We start from the raw sequence: 23,953 nt of genomic DNA, 5'->3' as shown, positions 1-23,953 counted from the left end.
GCCATGGCTGGAGGCATTTTTTTATGCACATGATATCTCGAATGCATTGAGGATATTTCAAATTTTGGCACATAACTCCACTGGAGGATGAACTGATAAGAGTTGGTGGTAAAAGGTCAATGTCACTGTGACCTCCTTTGCATCCCATTCTTGTGAACGTGTTATCTGAAAAACGTTGAGGGAATTTCTTCAGATATTTTTGCCTCAGAATTCTGACTAATTCTCAGAAGTCGAAATCCTCCAAAAAAGGTTCTGGCTATAATTCAGTGCCGTAGCTCAGGAACAGCAACTCATCTGGTTCATGCAGGCATACAACCGCAAGGCTGTAAATCTAGTTTTAAGTTTAAAGAGGAAAAACAAACGCATGTCAAATACAGTCAGTTTATTTTATTTGTACACAAAAACAAAGTGAACTCACAAATGTAAAATTTTCTTCCCTGTCGCCAAAATAAGTTCCTTAAAACAATACTCATGTTCAGAAATGTTTCAACCATTTCTGCTGTTCATACTGGCCGAGAAAAGATCCCTTTCTAAAGTGATTATAAAAGGGGACAAAATCCTGAGCCACCAGTCTGTTCAGTCTTAAAGTTAATGAGGCGTCAGAAGTCTGAGTGAGGATCTTCTAACGTTCCAGTGGTCTTAATGTGTCCTAACACCACTGGATTTCAGAAAGTAAACTAGATCCTATAAAAAAACACTTTTCAAGATTAATCATTCAATTTATACTGTATGTCAGCAAATGGCACAAAGCCCAGCACAAGTTACTGGAGCCCATGGTGATGTGTTGAAATGTTTACCTAACAAGCTGACTATAACCCAGTCACACTTAGTTATTATGTTGGATGATGAAAATTAAGGAAGATTCAGTTATAAAGCTTGAACCAGTGAGATAGGACTGGATTTTGTCCCCCATCAATCACATACGGAAGATTTCAAGGTACATATGGGCATGTTGGTGTTTAAGAAAGATCTCAAGGAATATGAAAGTATCCTTCAAAGGGTAACTCCACCAATTTTACACATTTAAGTGCATTTACAGGTCTTGGGGAGTATTACTGCATATGTGTAAAGTATTACAAGGCCTTGTGTGGCTCCGGAGGAAGCCTGCATGTCATCTGATAAATTGCCTGCAGTGATGTCACACAGTGGCTAATTTGCATTGTGGGTAATTGGGGACCAGGTTTTGACAAGCAGTCCACTGGTCTTATAACACTGTTGGACTCATTATGGACAATTTAACATAATAAAAATTGATGCAGACGACACTGTTAATTTCACGCTTTCATCTTCCTTTTTCAAAACATGGTGCTTACATTACCCACAATGCAACTTGGCCACTGAGGGGCATCCCTGGAGACATTTTATCAGCTTCCTCTGGAGCCACAACAGGCTTTATATTACTTGTTTTCACATATGCAGTAGTCCTCAACAAGACCTGTAAACACACTTAAATGTGTTAAAATTGGTGGAGCTGCCCTTTAAGAGGGACATCCTGCAGTCAATCATCTCTAAATAGTTATGTAGCATTTTTTATCTTTAACACATTCCTGAAGTAACTCCACTGCTCAAAGCGTTAATGTTGTGCATGTTCTGTACATGGCAGTGACTGATCATAAGAGCAGACAATAAATGCATCGCAGTCTCTCTTCAGACTGACATTCAGTGATGAACACGAGGTTTGAATGTGTGCGTCGACAGTAAGGCTTCCTGTGTGTTTGCCCGTCATAAAAATCTGAGCGGTACAAGTTGTTTAACAGCTGTAGGATGACATAATAGTGGTGTATAATCTTTTATTCCCTGTGGCTGATACACTGGGATTAAGAGCCATGTAGGCTGTGGGCTGCATGTGCTGGACTTCATTTAAATTATTGCATGAGGCTTTGAGTGCTAAAAAACAACTTTCCCTTTTTACAGCCAGTCTAAGTCATTTTACATTTCTCTGGGCAATGTGCTGGTAACAAAGACACAAAGAACATCTAATGGTTTTGCATTGCTGATGTTCAACAAGATGTGAAAATGCATTTAAAAAATCTATATCTGGTAAAGTCTATTATACAACATTTGTATTCATACTACTGCATGTTTGAAGCTGATCACAATCCACTGAAGCGAACACTTAAACTACAACTTCTAAAAAATAAATCCTGCATCATTTCGCTGTATAGTAAAATAAATAATGTAAATATTATCTTTTTCAGACAAATTGCTCTTAACAGCAATAAATATGCCTTTATTCACACAGCGTAATATCTACTGCACGAGAATTAATGCCAGTCTCACAGCAAGTTACAAATATTATTGCTATGATATTTAAAAACTAACGTGCACTGCCATGGCACAGTGACGAGAGGATGATAAAGTGAAGGCAGACAACTGGTACAGTTTGTATGGATCCACAGCAATGAGCGTGCACAGCATGATGGGAGATGTGATGAGTGGATTTCAGACCTCGTGACATTTTTACGTTGAATGAGCGTTTGGTTTAACCAGTTTTATGCACCAGGCGGGTGGAGCGTCAAGTCATTCAGACCTACCTACTGATAAGTTTTCTTTGGTCTGACTTCATCCTTGAATAAATGCTGAGATCTCCATGCGTGTAGTGTTTAATGATGAGTTCCCATCACTCATTGCACCGGCGCCTCCAGCAGGGCGCTGGGCACCAGCTGTACCTGTGGAGGGTTGCAGCTGTTGACGGAACGCAGGGAGTCGGCTCCCAGGTAGGCCAGCAACAGTTCAGAGCGCCGGTGCAGCAGGTGGAGCATGTCTTCTGCGAGACTCTCCACTGAGGAGTAACGCACTTTGTCCAGGTCAAAAATGTCCTTGAGGAAGTGCAGCACCTGATCCTGAAGGAGAAAATAAACAATATGTGAGAGCATTTTTGGAACAGGAACACTCCACTTTTTGGGGCTACTGCAGAAAAATGGCCTCTCATAAAGAGGACCTGCTCCTCTGTAGATATAAAAGATTTGTATGGTAACAAGGTAACTTAGTTTCAGGTGATTTTCCACAAATGAAAAAAACATGGATATTATATTTCACTACTGCCAAAATATTCCCCTAAATCCAACACACTGTACCTTTAATTTATGGTGCAAATCTGTTATTGAATCAGTTTAAATTAATTTTAAAATCAATACTTTATGAGAAACAATCTGCAAAACCTGAAATCTGTGTGTCCTACATGGATACAGTGCTAACTTCAGGAGTATGAAAGAGGAAGCTTGCTTAGGTAGAAACCTCAGTTGTGACACCAACAGAAGTAAAAACCCTGTTTAGAAGAGGATTCTGGCTGGCATCACAATATTTCCTGGTGCTGAGACTGACCTTGAAGAAGCAGCAGAAGTCGTGCAGGGAGCTCTTGGGACCCAGGAAACCCCAGGCGAGAACGGGGCTGATCTGTTCACACACAGCGTAGAAATGTGCGATGAAGCCGTCCGCCACCTGCGACACAACAGAGATTACTCAAGATTTCCTGACAAAAACTAATGGCAACTAATAAATAAAATGTAGGACTTAAAATAAAGGTGACAGAAGCGGTGAAGCACTGAGACTGATATCCTAAGTGTTTATCCAGCCATCACAGGCCTGTTCTCGTTCATCAGAAACATTTAGAAGCTGTTGTACCTTCATGTGTTGTCTCTTCTGCTTCATCACTGACCAACAACTTGATGCCACCGCCTGTGAAATACATACAGATTAATCATCTTTAAAAAAAGTCAGTATCTCAGAAAAATATAAAAACCTATTTTTTGAACCTTCGATTTGGCCTTTTCAAACCAACTCTACATTTTACATAAACCTTCCAGATAAGAATGCTGTGTTGGTGTTAGTATTACTCTTCTGTAAAAAGTCGATGTCAGTATAATCATTTAAGTATTGCAATAAATAATTGCACTTAAATTCAGTAAACTAATTTCCAGTAGAAACATGACTCACTGTCTCCTTGAAGGAGCTGTTGAGCCAGCGGTTGTTGATCACATTCTGGATGGAGATTGGTGGATTCTCCAGGTCCTCGAATGAGTCCATCAGGATGAAGTCTAGCACTATATCATAGAAGTTCAAGTGCTTCACCTGGAGAGAACGAGTTTGAGACATTATAAATGAAAAGAAGAAGAGAGGTTGTTTATTACAACTTGTCACTAGGCAGCAGAAGTCAGACATTACCCCTCGTGTTGCCAGCTCCACCTCTGTGTTCTCCCAGTGCTCTGTGTGCTCCAGGAAGGAAATCATCTCCTCAAACACTTCCTCGAATCTGTTCGGGTTCTGAAAACCAAACGATGACTGTTAGGAAGGGAAGCACTCACTGAAGGTGTATCATCTTCACTAGTTGTGGCTTCAGTCGTACCTTCTGAGCTTTCACAATAATGGAAGACAGTATTTTCTTTCCAGTTTCGGCCAAAAACATTCTGGTCGTTCTCTCGCACAGTATGAGCTGGAGAAAAAAACAAACAAACACTTGACTCAAAACAGATCCTTTATTTACTTTAAGGGTGCAAAAATACTGAAAACTAGAATTCTACACTTAGTGGCTTTAAGTTAGTGCATTAAATGGCTGGTTTGCTGCATTTCTGTCTATATATAAATCTTGTTTATATGATAGACTGTTAAAAAATAGCTGTAAACAACCATCTGGAAGGCTAGAGTATCTTTTGGTGTATTAAATCCAATACATTAGTTTCCAAGGTTATACTGTACCTGACATGCCTGCCGCACACAGTGCAACTTCGCAAGGAAATCTACATCCCCAAAACAGTCCAGCATCTCAGTCCTGAGAATGAAAATTAAGAAAAATACCAGAATGAAAAATAACCCAAATTGTGTCTTCACACAGCTCGTTCCAGGAATGTAAATTCTCTGTATTTCACGTCTATTAGAGTGATTAGTGTAAGTACCGCAGCACCCTGCAGGAGATCTTTCCATCCTCGGCCATCTGCAGCGCCTCCTCGTAGAAAGGGTGATGACCAAGAGCCAAAACGCTCCTCAGCTCTCGGTGCTCAGACAGCTAATACAAAGACAGACAGAGATTATGGTTGACTGAATAATGGTCATTTCAATCCCATTCCTGGTAGAGAGATTAACAGTGAAATTGGATGCAGCCAAAGAGAAAAAGAAGTCATGCTTCTTATTCTTAATGCAGTATGTTCCTCTAAGTCATGAACATTCATGCGAAAATAGAAAGCTTTCGGATTATGATGGCTGACATCAAAACATTTGAAGACGAAGAAGAGGTACAAACATCCCAAAAGGTTTTTTAACAGGTGCTTGACAAGGAGATATCAGAATGTTTACATGCGCAAAATGCATTTCCTGAATGAGCTGTATCAGGACGACACAATATATCGTTTCAGCATCGTCATCGCAATGTACACTTCAGCAAGTCACATCGCAGGATGTGCAACGTCAAATGTGGCACATTAACACCAACACGTCCTGCTACAACTTTTTTGTTGAATGATACAAAAGCAAAACTCACAAAGTTCCCATTTTCCATGACTAATGTTCAAGAGGCGTCTGTCTAATATTACATGATTTAAGATTTATAACATAATATTACCAAAATATTGCAATGTCAGTTTTGTCTGATATTGTGTTTTCCACATGTCTCAATCGGAAAATGCTGCATTTGAAATAAGGACTAATTCATAATATCCAAATTAAATATGTCCTGACCCTTAACAAATCCTGAATACGTTTGGAATATTAGTGTGTATGTTAACATAGTCACTATCTCTGTATTTTCTTTGACAGATAAACCTGATGTAATGTGTAGAAGTCAATTTTTTATTGTTTTGTTAAAGAACTACAAGGCGTCGCAGCTTCACTACTAAAAACGTGTGACATGACAACACCAAAAAGGTTTTTCAGCCACTCACAAGCAAACCTTGACGAGGTTACTGAGAGCCACAACATTATGTTTAAGACAACAGAGATAAAAAGATGCCTTTAAGTTTATTTGTTTTAATCAACATCCTGAATATTTGGACTTGAATGCTGAACCTGACGTTTCTTCCTAAAATGGGTGCAGGTTCAACATGACCTTGATTACAGTTACTTTATGGGTCATGTCTGACTTCTGTGCTTCTGCGGTTATTAATTCTTCAATTGAGTCGTTTTGAACTCTGTTAGAAATCTGTCATCTCCATGTTGCCGTGCTTTGTGGAAGCTATAGTGAAGCGAGCTGCAGGGCTAGAGCAGGCTGTATGCTGTATACTGAGGAATGTTGAAAGTCTATTTATAGTGACTCACTGAGTATAAATGACCCAGTTTGACTGCGAGGAGCTCTGCCTGTTAAACATATACTGGTTTGAGGGCACAGATACATTAATTTACAACCTTATTATGACTTTTAAACACATTTACTTGACTGTAGCTCCAAGTAAGTTTGACACCTTAACAACCATTTACATCAAACGATGTGTACTGTACATTTTAACACCCAATCCTGGTAGAGATAAATAGCACCTTTAGCTTTCAGCAAGTGGGCACATAAACACCTTTATATGAACATGTTATCAACATTTCAGCTGCATTTCAAGGAATTTAGCTTCAGTGAACAAATCAATGATTCGTACCTACCAGTTTATTTTTGTAAAATGAGGGTCAAGTGCACCAGTGGCACCGGATACTCAAGTTTGAGCCCCCACGCTGACTTAACGAGTAAAGGAGATCAGCTGAGTACTGGTAAACACCGGGTGGTGAACTTACAGGAGGATCAAAGCTATTTGAATCAAACTCCTGCTGTGAACTGGTTGTAGGTGTGAAGCTTAAGATGTTTTGAGATTTAGATGTTTGTTTCTCTTCCACTGCCACTCTGGTGCTCATCTGTGGGACTATGGAGCATCTTATTTTTTACACTACTGTTCACTTTAGTTCTGTAGACTCTACATTAGTATTACAGTTTCAGTATTAGTTTCATCTGTATCCCAACAAGATGCACCTGCATGATTGTTTTTATCTTATAATCCAGGTTTTTTGCAAGATAGTGAGATCAACAACTTACTTATTGTTACTGATGTTATTGTCATGTTTTGGGCCCCATTTACAGTTTAAACAACATGTTGTATGGTATCAATACAAGGCTCTTGAAGTGAATTAAACAATTCACTTCATGTTTGCAATAATATGCATTACAACACTTTGTTGTGGTTTGTTGAAGACAGATGAAGAATAAAATATAACATTCTCTTGTTTTGTAACTGCATCTTTCAGGGTCTTGTTTTTGTAAAGTGCTGCTTCTGTTTTCTGTTATAGATTCTTCTGAAAAAAATACGTCACAAGCTCTTATTTATATTTGGAATTTCAAATACCATTCTTTAACAACATCTATTTGTTAGCACTCTTAATGGAAAACATTCCCAGATGCTCGTGAATCAATCAAACCTACGAAAGCAGCATTTTGTCAATTTTCAATATCTCAAAATGAAATCAAGAAAATGCAAATTCAAAGACATCATGTTTCTGTCGACCATTTTCTATTTCTTATATCTGGTCCTTTTTGACTTGCTCTGATGTACAATTTCTTTTCAAAAAGGACATTAGGCTTTGGACTGTTAGTTGGACAACAGAAGTTGTTGACATTTTATAGACTGAATTATTAATACACAATAATTAATAATGAAAATAATCATAGCTGCAGCACTAAAGAGTACTCCTCACCTCAGCAGCAGACACAAATGAGTCAGTGGAGGCGATGCTGATGCTGTCCCTCAGACAGACGTCGTCCAGATCCTCTCTGCCCAAAATGTCTGCCATTTTATCTGTGATGGAGAATAATCCTTATAATGTGTTGCATAATACAGTATCGTACGGGTGCACATATCATTAAACCCTCTGGTTATCATGGAAATTACATAATATTGCGTATAAACAGTGACTCACCCTGGCTGTTGCTGTGGGATGAGGGCTCTGACATGCACAACACTCCCTCAAACTCCTCCTGGAGGCTGTAAGCTCTTTGCAGCAGAGACTTCAGCCTGTGGATGAACTCCGCACTGATGACATCCTGAACACAAAAACATTCAAGTTCAACTATAGAAATATGACTCACAAAGCCCTGTAGCAGATCCTACTTTCATCCACTTTGGCCTGGAGGTGAAAACCGCCCCAATCCTTGACTTTGCAACAGTGGACCAACTCTCTTCTTGAATTTGTCATGATGGTGAAGTCTGTGACCCGAATGCATGGGGCAAGTCTAAAGAATCCCCTGGTGTGGGATGCTTTGTGTAATTTAGCTGAGGAGAAGGTGCAGCATGATCGACTTTTATTATTTGTTTTTGGGGAATACAGGGGTTTGATGATTATTGGTTCTCCAGCATAGTATGAACTTAAAAGGGTGAAAGCTCTTTAATCACTACAACGTTCTGCAAACAGTGGCACCAATCAGGCGCTACACACACCAGCTGTGTTAGCAGCTTAAGAAATTGGATGGTTTTATGAAATTCTTCAAAGACAAGGAGTTGCACGAGTTGTCATCTTTCGAACAAAAATTAGATTTATTATTGTATGAGTCAACATCAATTATCCTGACGAGCATCAAAGAAAACATAATTAAAATTGAAACGAACTTCAGAGAGCCCATTAGCGCCAAAGTCTGTTTGGCAGTATTTCATGAGCAATTTGCAGTCTAATATTACACATTTAATAAGTTCTATAAAAAACAAAGACTGAGTTATTAGAGTAGAACTTCTCAAAAGTGTTTCCTAAATGCCATCAATTAGCTTTCATAAAGAGAAAATGCCCTCAAAATCAAGCTAATTGAAGGCCCTGTAAATTCAGATGGATTTTGATTCGCTGTCAGTATTTAAATGATTCATTAAATTATTCATTAAATCTGTTTGAAAGTGATGGCTACAACCTACCAACATGAACTAATTCAAGTGAAACGACGAGTAAAGAGAGTGCTAGCTGGGGGAGAAACATTAGTCAAACCCTATTAAGTCTTGTAGGTGTTTCTTGAGAATCCCCCATGACCTAATTATTAACAAGCTTTCTAAAGAGGCACACCTGAGCAGGGGATATCCTTCGCAGCAGAATAGACGTATGTTTGGGTGCCCGAGCGTAACCATTTGACCCACACTAATCCAAAACCAGGTTCCAACCAGGTTAGCTAGCCAATGAGTTAGCTGTTATATAATCTAAACTCTGTGACACCGGTGGGTTGTCTGGTTATTCATATATGTGATTTGTAGTGCAGCTTTGTGGGCAGTTTATTCCTCTCTACCTTCCTCTGGTATAAAAGGAGAGAACACGGACAAGAGAAGAGAAAATGTTGGCAGAGCTAGAATTGATACACCAACTCTTTGGTCCCAGGATGAGGTAGACGCTGCCAATTATTTTATTTATTTATTTACTTACACATTAATTTCTTCATGAGCCAGTAACAGTTTGAACACTATCAATTTTTATAAAATGCCTCCTGACAAACATCTGAAATGCATCATTTGGCTGACTCCTTCACATCTATCCTGATTGAGCCTGTTGTTACACTACATTCGGATACAAATCATAAGTGTGTTGGTGTGTTCACCTCCATGCCCTGCTCAGCAATGGCGTCTCCAGCTCCAGTTTTGACGGATGCACAGCTGGCATCGTCCTCGGCCTGCCTGCTCCTGAATGTCAACGCTTCTTCCCACCGCCTCAGAGCCTCCTCAAATAAATCCATACCTGCAAAACACACACACACACACACACACACACACAATCTCGTGAAATAATCAGTAACTCAAAAGCTTCATTTTGAAACAAAGCACCAAAAAATTTCAATAATTTCAACACATTTATTATGAGGCTCATTGTCCTTCCTATTTACAAACACTAGCGTTTAAGTATCTTTACCCATAAGGTAGAGGTTTTCAGGTGTGGTGACGGGTAAGTTGACCAAACTGCAGATGTCAGCTTCCCCCGCTCGGTCCCAACAGGTGGATTCATTGGCGCAGGTGCTGCTGCTGGATGAGTTCATGCTTTTTACCTGCAAAGCCACGGCAGAAGAACATAGATAACTTTCAAGTAATGGAAGCAGCATCTCACCACAAACACAAAGCACGTCAACCCAATCAACTCCACATGTTTAGTGTCCTTTGTTTAGGGCTGCACCACGCGTCATTGTTGACAGCTGAGGCTTCTATTGAGGTTTTTGAATGAAGCATTAAATGTCTGTTGTCATATTTCATTAAATCATCACCCGAAAAATAAATAAATAAAAAATCCTCAAACAAAAGCAAAGAGCGGCGAGCGAATGCAGATACATAATATGATCTTTTTTGGTCACGGTTTAAGTGATACATCCTGACGGTGTTAAAGCCGAAATAGATTCTCTATCATTGTGGTTATGTCATTTAGATTGCTACTAGACTGCCCTGTTAAAAGGTCGAGTTTAAGTAATTCTGGGGAAAGATGTCTCCGTACCAGTGTCTGTAATTGATGGCCTGGGACTGAGACTCAACTATCATGCTGCACAGCTTTCAAATGTTGGTTTTGAACTCGAATATCAAAGTAATGAATGAAGCTTCAAAGCTTAGAACTATTTGGGACAGCCCAAGTATTGCTGTAGGTCTACATGTGTGATTTCGTTTACTCATTAGTTCAGAAAATCTGTGGTAAAACTGATATTTTTGCCAATAACATGTGAAAACGTATACTTAACCCCATCCACAGAGCATATACCAAACATTAAATGCTATTTGACCACCTAGTTAATTCAACATTTTGCAGTGAGTCGAAGGGAGATCTCACATCCAAAGAGATCCAATCTTTACTGAAACTGTGCTGTACCAGGTAGAAGAATGCAACAAAGAGGACTGGTTTGGACAGACGAAAGCCATCAGTAGATGTGATTCTACCCATTTAAGTATATGGTATACTACTTTTTCTTTCCTAACAATTGTAGCTTGTTATTGCATTATATTTCTGGGTTTGGATTTTTTAAATAAAAAAATATCTTACCGATGCCAGGCTCAGCAGAGACCCAGACAGCTTCCTGTAGTCTCCTGTCGTGAGAACCAGACCAGAGGAGCAGCCATTCTTGGAGTTGAGGGTGAGAGTGATGTTTTGACTGGTGTTATCTGGGCAGATAGAGATGAGAGTTCAGAGATAACTTTTATGAGACAGATGTGAATACAGGGATCACGCTGCATGAGCATGTAGCAGAGTTACACAATGAATAAACAGTGTTTGCCAACTGCACGACTCTAAGTTTGCATCACTGCCCCGTTTTAATAATTTACTCTCTGGCTCACCTGCTGCTGAGAGTTGGTTTATAAAAACAGCTTCAAGCTCTGATTATTTTTACAAATCAAATTTATACTCATACTTGCATCAGAAAGCTGTTTCAGTTCGTCGATGTACTTAATACCGCATCTGTTTGTAGAGATTTTATTTGATTTGCTCACATTCAGAGAGTGCACGGGGGCCAGCAGGGACACATTTTTAAAAGAAGGAACAGTCCAACTCTGCAAACACATTTAACATTTAAAGAGTCTCAAAAAGTTACTGAGGCTGGAGGTCACATGGCACTTTGGTTTTTTCTGACTACCTGTATCCATGTTTATCATTCTGTTCATGCTGTATTACACGTTAATTCAAATGTAATTCTCTCTTGGGTCAAATTCCAGCTTCAGCAAGAGCAATCATATCATCATTAGCCATTATCACAGGTGTTAGATTAACTGATGTTCGCATAAAAAGAAACAGAGTTGGCTTTGCAAATATACTCTCCTGTCACTGTTTGTCATTTGACTCCATCTAATCCTGCGTTTCTTTTTTTTTGTCATTCAAATTTTTATTTGTTTTAACATAACTTTACAGACATTTCAAGTGTTACAGGTATCGCACAAATCAATAGTCTGTTCAAGAAAGCAAAAAAGGAGAAACAGATTGATAGGACGAGGAGAAAAACAGACAAAAAGAGAAAATAAAAACATCTGAAAAAAAAATAAAAACAAAATACAACATTGATGAAAACAGAACACTCATCCCACAACTCAAAGGCAGCCCCCACCCCTGGCACCCCTCATGCTTCATACATATTCAAAGCATAAATAAATACAATTACATGCAATGTAATGTAACTATCCTTCCAACCATGCCTCACACCCCCCTATGGCACATCCCCTATGTAGTTCACAAAGACTTCCCATATCTGACTAATTTTATTTGGAACATTATTAACCCTAGCAACCATCTTTTCAAAGGCAGCAGTCTCTGTCATGAGTTTTAACCACTCCACAAGCTCTGGTTTATGTGGGCTCTTCCACTTGCGTAGTATGAGCCGAGCCGCAACAACAAGACCAGTCATTGTCACCCGGACCTCTGCTTTGGTAAGGCTTGGTGGCATTAGAGCCCTATCCATTAGCAGGCATAATTGTGGGGATTCTGGTAAAGGTTGTTTAAGCCATCCTTCAAGGTTTTTCAGCACCACCTTCCAGAAGGGCAGTACCATAGGACAGTCCCATATAGCATGAAGGAATGTCCCCAACTCCTTATGACATTTCCAGCATTTACTGTCCTGAGTTAATCCCATTTTAAACAGTTTCAGTGGTGTAAAATAGTATCTATGTACAATCTTATAATGGATGAACTTACTCCTTGCATCCCTTGTAGCCCAACCTACATTTGAGATCACATCCTGCCATACATCTTCGCTGATCTCATCACCAAGATCCTTTTGCCATATTAATCGCAAGCTTTCACACATTTTTGTTTGAATATTTGACATTTTTCTATAAAACATAGAGGCTGAATGCAGAGTATGACGACAATTGAGAAATTCTTGAACCTTATTTTCTCCGGCCTCTGTCCATTCTAATCCAAAAGTAGAACTCACACTACTCCTCAACTGTAAATACTTCCAGAAATCCCCTTTGTCTGTTAGACCATATTGTTCTTTAAGGTCCTGAAATGATACAAATGACTGGTCCTTATAGAGGTCATTAACAACACGTATCCCTTTTGCCAACCATGTACCCCAAGAGCATGTCTTTTTCCCTATACATATTGAAGGGTTATTCCATATAGAAGAATAACCCTGTTTATATTGAGAAATCCCCAAGGTCTTATGTGCTCTTGCCCATGCCCATCGAGAGTGTTGTAAGATTAGGTTTCCTTCTTCTCTCTGTCTGTCCGTTTTCTTCTGTGATAATAATTCCACAATATTAAATGGAGTGGCAAGTTCCTTCTCGATCTTAACCCAACTAGGGTTTGACCCATAATCTGTCCAGTGATTTGTTAGTTTGTTCATTTCAAATGCTGTGCTATATAATTCCATATTTGGAAGAGCTAGCCCCCCAATATCTTTTGAGGCACAGAGTTTCTTCAAAGCAATTCTGGGTTTTTTCCCGTTCCATAAGAAGTCTGTTATCATACGATTATATTGTTTGAAAATACGGTCAGAGATGGTTACTGGTATCATCATAGAAATGTAGTTAAATTGTGGAGCGACTGCCATCTTTATAATATTAATTTTCCCCCACAGAGTAAGGTTTATCAATTTCCATTTGTCCAGATTCGTCTTAATTTTTTTAATTAAAGGACCTATATTAATAGAGATTATATTTTCTAGATCTGAACATAATCTAATCCCTAGATATTTCATTCCAGATGGGATAACCTTAAATTGGAATGTAGAGATTACTGATTGGTTGCACCCTCTCGATATTGGCATACCTTCAGATTTTTGCCAATTTATTTTATAGCCAGATAATTTTGAAAATGATTCAATTATTGATAAGACATTAGGGATAGACACTATAGGGTTTTTGATAAGTAATAAAATGTCGTCTGCGTACATAAAGAGTTTGTGTTCCTCCCCCCCTTGTGACACTCCTTTAATATCAATATCTGTCCTAATTGCAGTGGCCAATGGTTCAAGGAACAATGTAAAAAGTAGAGGACTAAGAGGGTCTCCTTGTTTGGTCCCGCGTTTTAGACTAAAAAAGGGCGAGGTCAGTCCATTCGTTATCACTGTTGCTCTGGGGTCTGAATAAATTATGTCCACCCATTTGATAAAACCTTCCCCAAACCCGAATATACCAAGTGTATGCCGCAAAAAGCCCCACTCCACTCTATCGAATGCCTTCTGGGCATCTAAGGAGAAGGCAGCTATTGGGGTGCTTTCATCTCGATTAAGCTGAATGAGATGTAAGAGGCGTCTAACATTATCTGAAGATGATCTTCCTTTTATGAAACCCACCTGATCCGAGTGTATCAAGTGTGGTAAAACGCTCTCTAGCCTCATAGCAAAAATCTTTGTCAGAATTTTACAATCCACATTGATCAGACTGATAGGTCTAAAGCTTCCTGGATCAGCGGGATCTTTATCTTTTTTAGCAATTAAGGAAATCAGCGCTTCATTAAATGTTTCTGGTAGTTTCCCCAATGAAAATGATTCATCATACACTGTTTTTAGGATAGGGGCCAATTTGTCCACAAACTTCTTATAATATTCTGAGGGAAAGCCATCTAGACCAGGTGACTTTCCAACCCTCATTGATGAAATGGCTTTTTTAACCTCCTCGACTGTTATGGGGCTGTCTAAAAAGTTTTTCTGATCACCTGAGATTTCTGGCAGGTTGATATTTGAGAAAAAAGTCTGATAGCTACCTACATCCGGATTGATTTCGGATTTATAGAGTTGTTCATAAAAATTTGCAAATACTTTATTAATTTCCCCTGTTTGTGTCACCAATTCGCCTTTCTCATTTTTAACAGCTGGTATAGCGTAACTAGTCTCTTTTTGATGTAATTGCCTAGCCAATAGTTTCCCTGATTTTTCTCCACTCTCGTAAAAATTACCTTTCAACCTGAATAGGGCATATTCAGCTTTTTTGTTGTATATTTCATTTATTTGAAATTTCAAATCACATACTTTTTTCAACAACGGGTCAGAGTGCTTCTCAGACAATGATTTCTCAAATTCTTTAAGCTGAGATTCAAGATCCTTTAATCGTTGTATTTGCTCTCTTTTTTTCTTGCTTGAATAGGCAATAACTTTCCCCCTTATGTAAGCCTTAGAAGCCTCCCAGACAGTCCCAAACCTATCTACTGACCCAGTGTTTTCCTGGAGGAAATTATCAAGTTCATTTTCTAATAAACTATTAAATTCTGGATCCCGTAGTAACGACACATTTAGCCTCCACCTATTTTTCCTTGCCCCATCTGATTTAATTACTAAATCTAGCTGCACTGCAGCATGATCGGTCAGTGCTATGGGTCCTATTGTACAGTCTGAGATGCTCTCTACTAGATCCTTGCCAATTAAAAAATAATCTATCCTAGAGTGAGATTTGTGATTATGGGAATAGAATGTGTATTCTCTCTGTCTCGGGTTGACAAGCCTCCATATATCAATCAATCCCAGGTCCTTCATCAAGAGTTTAATTGCCATCCTGTCTTTTGGTACATTATTAGAAAAGGTGGTTTTATCCAGGGTCCCATCCAAGACTTGATTGAAATCCCCTGCTAAAATTGTGTGCCCATCAGGTATGCACCCTATTAAATTATTTATTCCATGAAAAAAGACTGGATCTCCTATATTGGGTGCATAAATGTTACATAAATTAACCTTTTTCCCATCAATTTTAGCTTCCACAAGTATCATTCTTCCTTGTTCGTCCTTCTGCTCTTTTACAATGAGAAAATTTAACTTTTTGTGAACTAGAATGGCCACACCATGCTTTTTACTTGTATATGAACTGTGATATATCTGACCAACCCAGTCTCTTTTCAATTTGGCAGCCTCTGAATCAGTCAAGTGGGTCTCCTGTAAAAAAGCTATATGAGTTTGTTTGGACTTAAGGTATGATAAACATTTTTTTCTTTTCACTGGATTTTGTAGCCCGTTTACATTCCAGGATATTAACCTCACACAATTAGCCATAATTTAATAGATACCTTGTATATGGACCATACTGAAATGATAACTCACACAGAGGATGGTGAAGAATGAAAGGAAAGAAGAAGGAAAAAAAAGGAGAGAGTGCCACCCCGCTGCCTATCACAACCCAAGTTAACACGCAGAAAACCATACATAAAACCCCTTCGGAACATAGAACACTAAACAAAACCCCATATAGAACAGGGTACCCGCCCCTCCCTTCTCTCACACTATTGAGAGACCCACCGCAAACTCGGTCCATGAATCACACTCAGATGGTCCCCATTAGAAGCCCCCCCGCCCCCACCACCCCTCAAAACGTCACCTGTGTCTCATTTTACAATATGCCGCACACGTACTGTATGTAGTACGCACATAATGTGCACAGACCAAACAGCGGTATTTGAAATGTTGTTTGCATAGCTCGGGATCGTAACCCAAACAAAGAAAAACAAATAAACAAACAAAAAAACAAACAGCGTGGGCCTCTCCGTTGCATTGTTCCGACATTGCTGGCTCTGAATAGACAAAAGTAAATTATGACACTCCGCGTCACTTTTGATTTAAAATACAAACATAAAGAGAACCACTTAGGTCATTACACATTTTCGAGCCGCTATACTATAGACCAACCAGTTGGACGGAGTCCCATACTCACTGCGTTTTAAACGTGTTCAGAGATCAGGTTAAAAAATAATTAAACTAAAAGTCGTGTCCTGTGCACATTGAGCCATGCAATCCGGATCCTTATACCGTGTATTGGTCAAACTGTCAGTCCGCCGGGATAAAGTTCAAGCCTCCTCTACTGCTCTCAGACGCTCCGTCTCCTCCTTGTTGATAAAGTCCATTGCCTCTCTGTGATCAGTAAACTTCATCCTTTTCCCCCTCCATGTAAAGCGTAATTCGGCCGGGTATGCAAGAGTGAAGCGCACATCCAGATTGTGCAGCCGGTTCCTGGCATCTGTGAACTTTCTCCTCTTCTCCGCCGTCTCTTTGGTCATGTCAGGAAAAAATGACAGCTTGCAGCCCCCCCAGATCACGCTTTCCTTTTTCCTGTATTTCTCCCTTGCAGCAGACAGCACCCGTTCCCTCTCTAAGAAACTTAGAAACCGCATGATGATGGGTCTGGGCGGCCGGTCTTCTTCGGGCATTGGTACTGGGGCACGATGCACTCGCTGCAGCTGTGATCCGTCCAATTCAATATCCAGGGTCTCAGAGATTATTTTCTTCACACAGTCTGTCATGTTTCTACCTTCAAGCTTTTCCTTCAGACCAACGAGCCGCAAATTTTGGCGTCTGTCCCTGTTGGCAGCGTCTTCAACGGCCTGGTGTAGTTCCTCACACTTTTTAGCACTTTTATCCGCTGTTCGGCGAAGCTGGTGGTTCTCATCCTCTAGCACAGAGATGCGACTTTCTGCTTCATCCAACCGGGTCAGTATTCCGTTGACATCGGTTCTCAAACCGGCACTGGCTTCCTTAACATTCGTCATGTCTGCCTGCAAAGCCGCCAAGAGCTTCCCGACTTGTCCCATCTCTTCTGTGGCTTTCTCTAGGGACTGTTGCATGGCAGCCAAGACACCTCCGCCGTTGAACTCTGCTTTACCGGTTCCCGTCATGGTGCCCGCGTCGTATGTTAGCTTAGCGCTCGCCCCGCTAGCTAGCGGGATATTGGTGCCGTATTTTGTTGTTCTGGTTTCCATAAAACACGTTTTACAAGAGCTCCCAGCGTAGTTAAAGTGTTAGACTATCGCTTTACTGAGACTTAGAGCACGACCACTCAGATTCAACTAGCGAATTTGGGGTAAATTGGTGGGTTAATCGGGACGTCTCCAACTAGGCGACCATTTTGTTCGGTGACGTCACGTGACCCCCTAATCCTGCGTTTCTGTAAATTTCTCTTCGGAACTCTAACCCCAGGCCGCAAATCTTCCTAAGTGAGATTAAATGAGTTAAAGCATTCAGTTCATGGTAATACAGGAGCTGTCCAACATGTCAGTCTGATTACATCACAAACCAGCAACTGAGCTAACCTACTAAGAAGAGATCACAGGCCAAGAGCCTGCTGGGTGAGAGGAAAAAATATCACAGTGTCAGCGAGTTTTACCGTTCTCTGCTAAGGCCGGGAAGGCAAATTCAAAGCCAGCCTGCTCCCACTGAGGCGAGTGAGTCTTCTTTCTGCCCTTCCTCCTCTGGAAGTGACGTGCAAGGAAGAGAAGTGAGACAGCACCGAAGGCAGTGGCTGCCACCAGCTTCTTGGTGCCTGTGCTGACACTCACCTGGAGGACAAGTGGAGGGAGAAAAAGTTTGATTTGAAATGTTTATGCATCTTAAAAAGAAGCCTGAGCAGCAACTTGGTTTCTTCTCTGTTTGGTCAGTTTGGAGCAGGCCCAAAAAAAAAAAAGGAAGAAAAAAAGAAAATCTGATCAAACTAATGCTCATGCTCTGTATTTTAACATCTTTTGATTAAATTATCACATCCCTTTTTCTGACTGAGGGAGTCAGACAGAAGTTTTACATTTCAATTTCACTGAAGAAAAAAACAGATAAAAATGATGATGTGATTTTTGCCAAAAATGTCACCATGGGTGTTGACATTTCTTACAGTTGTAAAAACCTTTGTAAAAGTAGTTTTACAGAGGGGCTCCCATAAGGGCTCAGAGAGGAAAGAAAAAGTTTTAACAGAACAAATTTTATTAGAGCTGTGTAATCTTAAATCATCCATCTTAGCTCACTACAAATTAGTTTTCTCAACATTCAGATGTGCATAAACTACAGGTTAGGATCATTTTTAAAGTACAAAAATGTAAAATTATTGGATATCTTATTGGTATCGGCCATGAGAAGCAGGTATCTATAGGTTATCAGTATCAGCTGAAAAAAATACATATCGTGCATCCCTAATAATGACCAGCATGAAGGTTGGGAAAAAGAACAGGAGGGACTACATCATGCACAACACAGAATACATGTCCTGTCTGATGGGAGTTCATCTGAGGATGGATCACTCAAAATATTCTGGATAGCGATGATGTAACAAACAGAGCTGAGAATCAGCTACCAGCCTGTCATTTAGATTTCAAAGAATCCATTTCAGATAGCGTGCATGGCTGGGGGGGGGGGGCTATAGATAGAAACACTGAATGATGAGGGAGATTATCTACACAGACACACTGCTGCACATTCCCTACAACTGACGATTACATAAACACTGATTTAGGAGTGATGACAACAGCCATAATATTGACTTTTTTGAAAATGGACTGGGATGATTGAATGGTGTTACAGGCCTGCAGTGTTTCCATGCCGTTCACGTTCCTGCTATTCACACATGTCAGGTCATGCTCCTACCAGATTCCAGATCTGCTACGTGACTCTGGCCACACACTGTCCTCATGCACTACTCATAAACACTGTAACATGAGGGTCCCTAAGAGAAAATATTGGAGACTATCCAGCAAAGGAAAAGATAAACACCAACAAACAAAATGTTTACAACTAAAAGTGGAAACATTACAGGAACTGAGGAGTTTTAGTGCACTTCTTTTTGTGCTTATTATGTATACTTGCTAAGTATAAACAGCATTTGCTTTACATTTTAATGAAAAACTGACATTTATGTCCATTTATAATAAAAGGTCTCAGATTTTGGACTGTGTTTTATAATTTCAGATAGCAATTTTGAAATTTGCACTTTCAGAAAGATCACATTCAACATTGTTATTTTTTTGAGAACAAAAGTTTTAAATGAGCTTTAACTTTTGTGGATTTTACAAACAGCTCTTCCAGTTTGGTTAAATATCCATAAAGACACATTACTACTCAAGTATGATACTGAAGTTTTATTACAACAGTATTCAAACTGTGCAGTCAATATTCATGCTCATGGAAAGCCAGATGCTGACTTTTGGCTGTCCTCTATGCCCATATCAAATGAACCCTTTTACACATTCTAATCAGCAACAGTATCAAGCTCAGCTGCTGGCCAGTATCTTTCCATCATACAAAGGTGTTAGCTGCACTGCTCAAACATGTAGTAGTACTGTACATGTAAACAGACACAGCCACAGACCTTCCTAACCAGCTTAGAGGGAGCACAGTGAATGGAGTTGTGCCAAATTCAGTCACATCTGACCTTCAGACAACTCACTCTGCCACATGCAGATGCATTTCTGATAACACCGCGATTAATGAAGTACAACAAGGAAAAAACAAACGTATTGTGTAACATAACTGGTTAAAAGAAGGTCAGTAAAACTTTTGAATACTTGTAGCACCGGAAAGTTTGGTTGAGCAGGTCTCCATGTTTGTATATCCTGTTTACCAGCAGAAACAGCATGCACATGAGGACGTAAAGGAGCACATAATGAAGGGGGTGAGGGGTTACATTTTCCACAATGCAAGCTAACTAATAACCAAAGGTATATCCAATAATCTAGCTATTTGTGAGGTCACGTTACTTGTGTTTACGTCCCCTGATTCACACTTAACTGGATAATGACAACTATGAGACAAGTCTAGATATTGTTTGACATTTAAGAATTAAATGTAGTAGGGCTTTAATTTGTATAGTTTACAGTAATTTCTGAGCGAGAACTGATATATAAAATATGGAAATCATTCTCCTGAAAACATTTGAATTGTTGTTGTTACACCTAAAATTAGACATCAGTCAAGCTGGAGACAGTGTGGATCTTTTGATGCAGATCACTCACATATTTTTGCCAGAACGTAACTGTGTTTCGGGAAGTCCCTCCAAGTTTATTGTTACTTTATCTCTGTATTTCTTCTAAAGGAGATGTAAGGAACTGCTAGATATTTGCTTAAAATATTATCAATTGCTAGTAAAAAAAGCCATTTGTAGGAACAGCAACCCGTATTTTAGTCCAGCTATTTGTTCATGCCAACGATAGGGCCAAACATGTCAAATTGAAACAGAAACACAGTCAATGTTTGCAAAACAGTTGAGAAAACGGGAAAGAACCTGAAAGTGCAACTGCACCCTCAACAACCTTCCCTCTCATAAATCCCAATAACAAAACTGTTGACCAACTCCTACCACTTTCAAACACACCCTCACCTGTGCCAGGGAGCCGTACACGGACAGCGGTAGGTCAACCATGCGCAGGGCAGCGGCCTTGACAGACAGCTGGGAGCTTGTGAGGGTCTCATGTGTCATTGTGGCGATCTATCCATGACTTGGCAACTCTCTTATCCTCATCACCATTCTGCTGGAGCTGAAGGGGATGACAGGAGCGAGTGACATGCAAGGATTTAACCTGGGCGGCTTAGAAGGGATATAATGACGATATTACATAAAGCCTCTGACATACTGTATGTGCAACTGCTTAACCTATGTAGAGGTTGGCTGATCAGCCACTTAGATATTGTTTAAAATATATTATAAATGAATAAATAAATGTTCTAATTATATAAAATGTTTCATCAACTTCCCCAATTATTAATTGCATTAAAACTATCGTGAAAGACCGAAGACAGTCTGTCAAATGCATGAGTCATGCACAAATCATCAACACACCCAGCAAAGATATGAAGTGCAAAGGTACTTCAAACTGTACCTTACAATATACCTGCCTGAACAGAATGGCTGTCTGGCCACATAAGGATATTAGAGGCTTTATCTTTGTGCAAACACAGTATTGCTTTCTCTAAACACAGTCACGCACTATAGGAGGGAGCACATCTTCTAAGCTGCTAAATATCCACCTTACAAGACAACATGCAACATCCAATTAAGTTTGCACAAGACACTCATGTGGCTCATCACATGGATGATTATTCCATGTTAAGCCAGGTCACAACCTGACAAAATGTTGATTCTATGTCTCAAAAGAAATCAAACTCAGACGGTAAATATTTACAATATTATGAGGTAATATTACAAATTCAGAAATAGTTTATTGATATATTTCCATATAAACAAGCCATCCTGGAGGAGAATAAGGTCCCAGAACACTGTTTGATGCTAGAAAAGGAAGCTTCTTAGAAGGGTCCTGCTTATATACACAAAGTTCCCCTTAAGTAATGTTACAGTTTTTGTGATTTATGTTATATACTGATTTATTTCAAGTTTCCATTTTGTTAAGAGGACAATATGTAGTTTTGGAGAAGAAATTCAAACATAACACAAGGCTGATATAAACCAAATATAAACATGTAAGTAAGACAGTATCAAATCGTGTTGTCCTTTGTTTATTGAATTTATTCAGTCCTTAAAATGAAGAGAGATTGTTTATTTAGTTTGTTAGGGCTTCAAAAAAAAATATCAGTCAATGAAGATCTTTCTCTTCTGATTAAAATGTTTTCCCCAAAACTACATATTGCACTTTTAACATAAATGACATATTACATCTAAACAGTAGGTCTGCATTGGAATTTGTAGAAGCAGACAGACTGCCTTAAAACATGGATATGCTACTGACAAGTAAACAATAAGAAATCATTCATTTTATCCTTTCCTGAATTTCTGCATTAAACCAATAACAATTCAGAACATCAAGATTTAAAACAACAGACGTGTCTAACTTGCAAAAGACATTATTTGCAGAGTGCATTAAGTATTGAGCACCAATGTTACCCCACTTCTCTACTGTACATTTATTTCCCTTATTCAATTTGGGGGAAATTATTCCTATGTTTCTTGTGCCTTCTTTTAAGTCAACTTGTAAGTTATGGCATTGTATTTTACATCAATATTCTATTACAACTGATAATATTTTCCCCAGTGTGTATTAAATGTTGTTGTAATACTTCTATACGCCTTATGTGACACACTGAATTTGCCTCTCTGGTGTACAATAAACTTGCATTGTCTTGTCACAACAGAGAGTGAAACATCCAAAGTTTTAGCTTTCATTCACTAGCACAATGCCAAAACATCTTATAGTAAATTAGCTGTTTGTTTCAAGGATTTCAGCGGGTTTTTCTCGGGGAGAAAAATACTGACATGAATAAAAGCAGCATCCCAGCTCTGAGAGTCTGTCAGGTTTGTAATATTAGCACATGGATTGAAAATGATAGCACTCAACTGTTACTGGCCCGGCTGAACAGCTAACAGCTAACTTACCTAACGAGGCTAATAACGGTTAGCAGTGTTAGCTTAATTTGCCACAGCGGCTTGAATTAAACAGTCTAACAAATGAACTCACCAATTCTGCTGAGTGTTTTGTAACTGAAAATGACACGCAGGTAGTAAAGCTGATATCACCGGTACATTTAAAGGGTTCCTCCACAGCCTCTCCTCCCGGCAGGTCCTCCGCTCCTCCCGCTGACCTCAGCTGCTGCCGAGTGAAGGACTCGAGCGGCGGTACGCGCCCACCCAGCGTGGCTTTCAAAATAAAAGCATGCTCCCTGTCAGCTTTGTGGAGCTTCCGCGCCCCCACTCGGCTTTCTCGGGTATTACAGTGGAGGCTTTTATCACAGAGGTGATATAATAAACATGCAGAAACAGCATCCATTTAGATTTTGCCCTTCTTTTTTTTTAAATGTCATCATTTTAACTAATCATCTGATATCTTTGACTTCCCATGACATAATTCTTACTTACAAGCCAATCTTTTGATTTGTTATCTCATAAAAATGACTAAGTAATATTTATTTTGACCTACTAAGACAACATTTTGACTTATTGTGCCTTGATTTTGTCTTAGAAAGTAAAAAAAAAAACATGCTTTGCTATTTTTGACTTACATACATTTACCAGTATTTTTTGGTTACCATTCTTGTCACCATTTTATTATTTTACAAGAAGCATTGTTCATTGTAAAAGCATTTATCGTTTTTAAGGTTAATATTATTGCCCCTATGTCTCATGTGTGTTTTCCTCCTGTTTACTTACGAACAAGGTCATCAAAATAGTTTTAAATACTTTTAAAATGGGAAGAGGAAGGGATTAACATCAATCCAAAAACTGAAGCATATTTTGTCCTAGAATGACTTTGCCTGTCCAACATTTTGATATTAGAAGTTTGTTACTGTTTCTTCCTGTTGGGCAGCTTGTCACAAAATGCTTGCACATCACGCTAGATGGCGCTTGGGACGGGTTTACTGCATACTGCCTTACTATTT

The 23,953-nt window shown here is 39.4% G+C and overlaps 1 protein-coding gene across 1 annotated transcript; it reads right to left on the bottom strand.

The window, feature by feature from the left end:
• Positions 1-367: 367 nt before the first annotated feature.
• On the bottom strand, positions 368-23,141 carry miga1 (mitoguardin 1). The gene is made up of 16 exons (XM_073490857.1): positions 23,035-23,141; positions 20,946-21,102; positions 17,973-18,144; positions 10,942-11,060; positions 9,835-9,967; positions 9,527-9,663; positions 7,879-8,002; positions 7,657-7,757; positions 4,893-5,002; positions 4,696-4,768; positions 4,346-4,432; positions 4,165-4,263; positions 3,937-4,071; positions 3,625-3,678; positions 3,325-3,441; positions 368-2,843 (listed from the first exon to the last, which is right to left on the bottom strand). The coding sequence occupies exons 2-16, from the start codon at positions 21,042-21,044 to the stop codon at positions 2,625-2,627; spliced, it is 1,779 nt and encodes a 592-aa protein (XP_073346958.1). The 5' UTR covers positions 21,045-21,102; positions 23,035-23,141; the 3' UTR covers positions 368-2,624.
• Between the last annotated feature and the right edge of the window lie 812 nt (positions 23,142-23,953).

The sequence above is a fragment of the Pagrus major genome, chromosome 21 (assembly GCF_040436345.1).
Source record: "Pagrus major chromosome 21, Pma_NU_1.0".
Classification (NCBI taxonomy): domain Eukaryota; kingdom Metazoa; phylum Chordata; class Actinopteri; order Spariformes; family Sparidae; genus Pagrus; species Pagrus major.
The sequence above is the reverse complement of the archived record's forward strand: the minus strand, read 5'-3'. Positions and strand labels throughout refer to the sequence as shown.

Excerpts from the sequence above, each read along its gene's own strand:
- miga1 (XM_073490857.1), bottom strand. The coding sequence starts at position 21,044 with ATGACACATGAGACCCTCACAAGCTCCCAGCTGTCTGTCAAGGCCGCT. Across the intron at positions 4,769-4,892 it reads ATCTCCTGCAGGGTGCTGCG|GACTGAGATGCTGGACTGTT; the intron begins GTACTTACACTA and ends TTTCATTCTCAG. Across the intron at positions 2,844-3,324 it reads ACTTCTGCTGCTTCTTCAAG|GATCAGGTGCTGCACTTCCT; the intron begins GTCAGTCTCAGC and ends TTTCTCCTTCAG.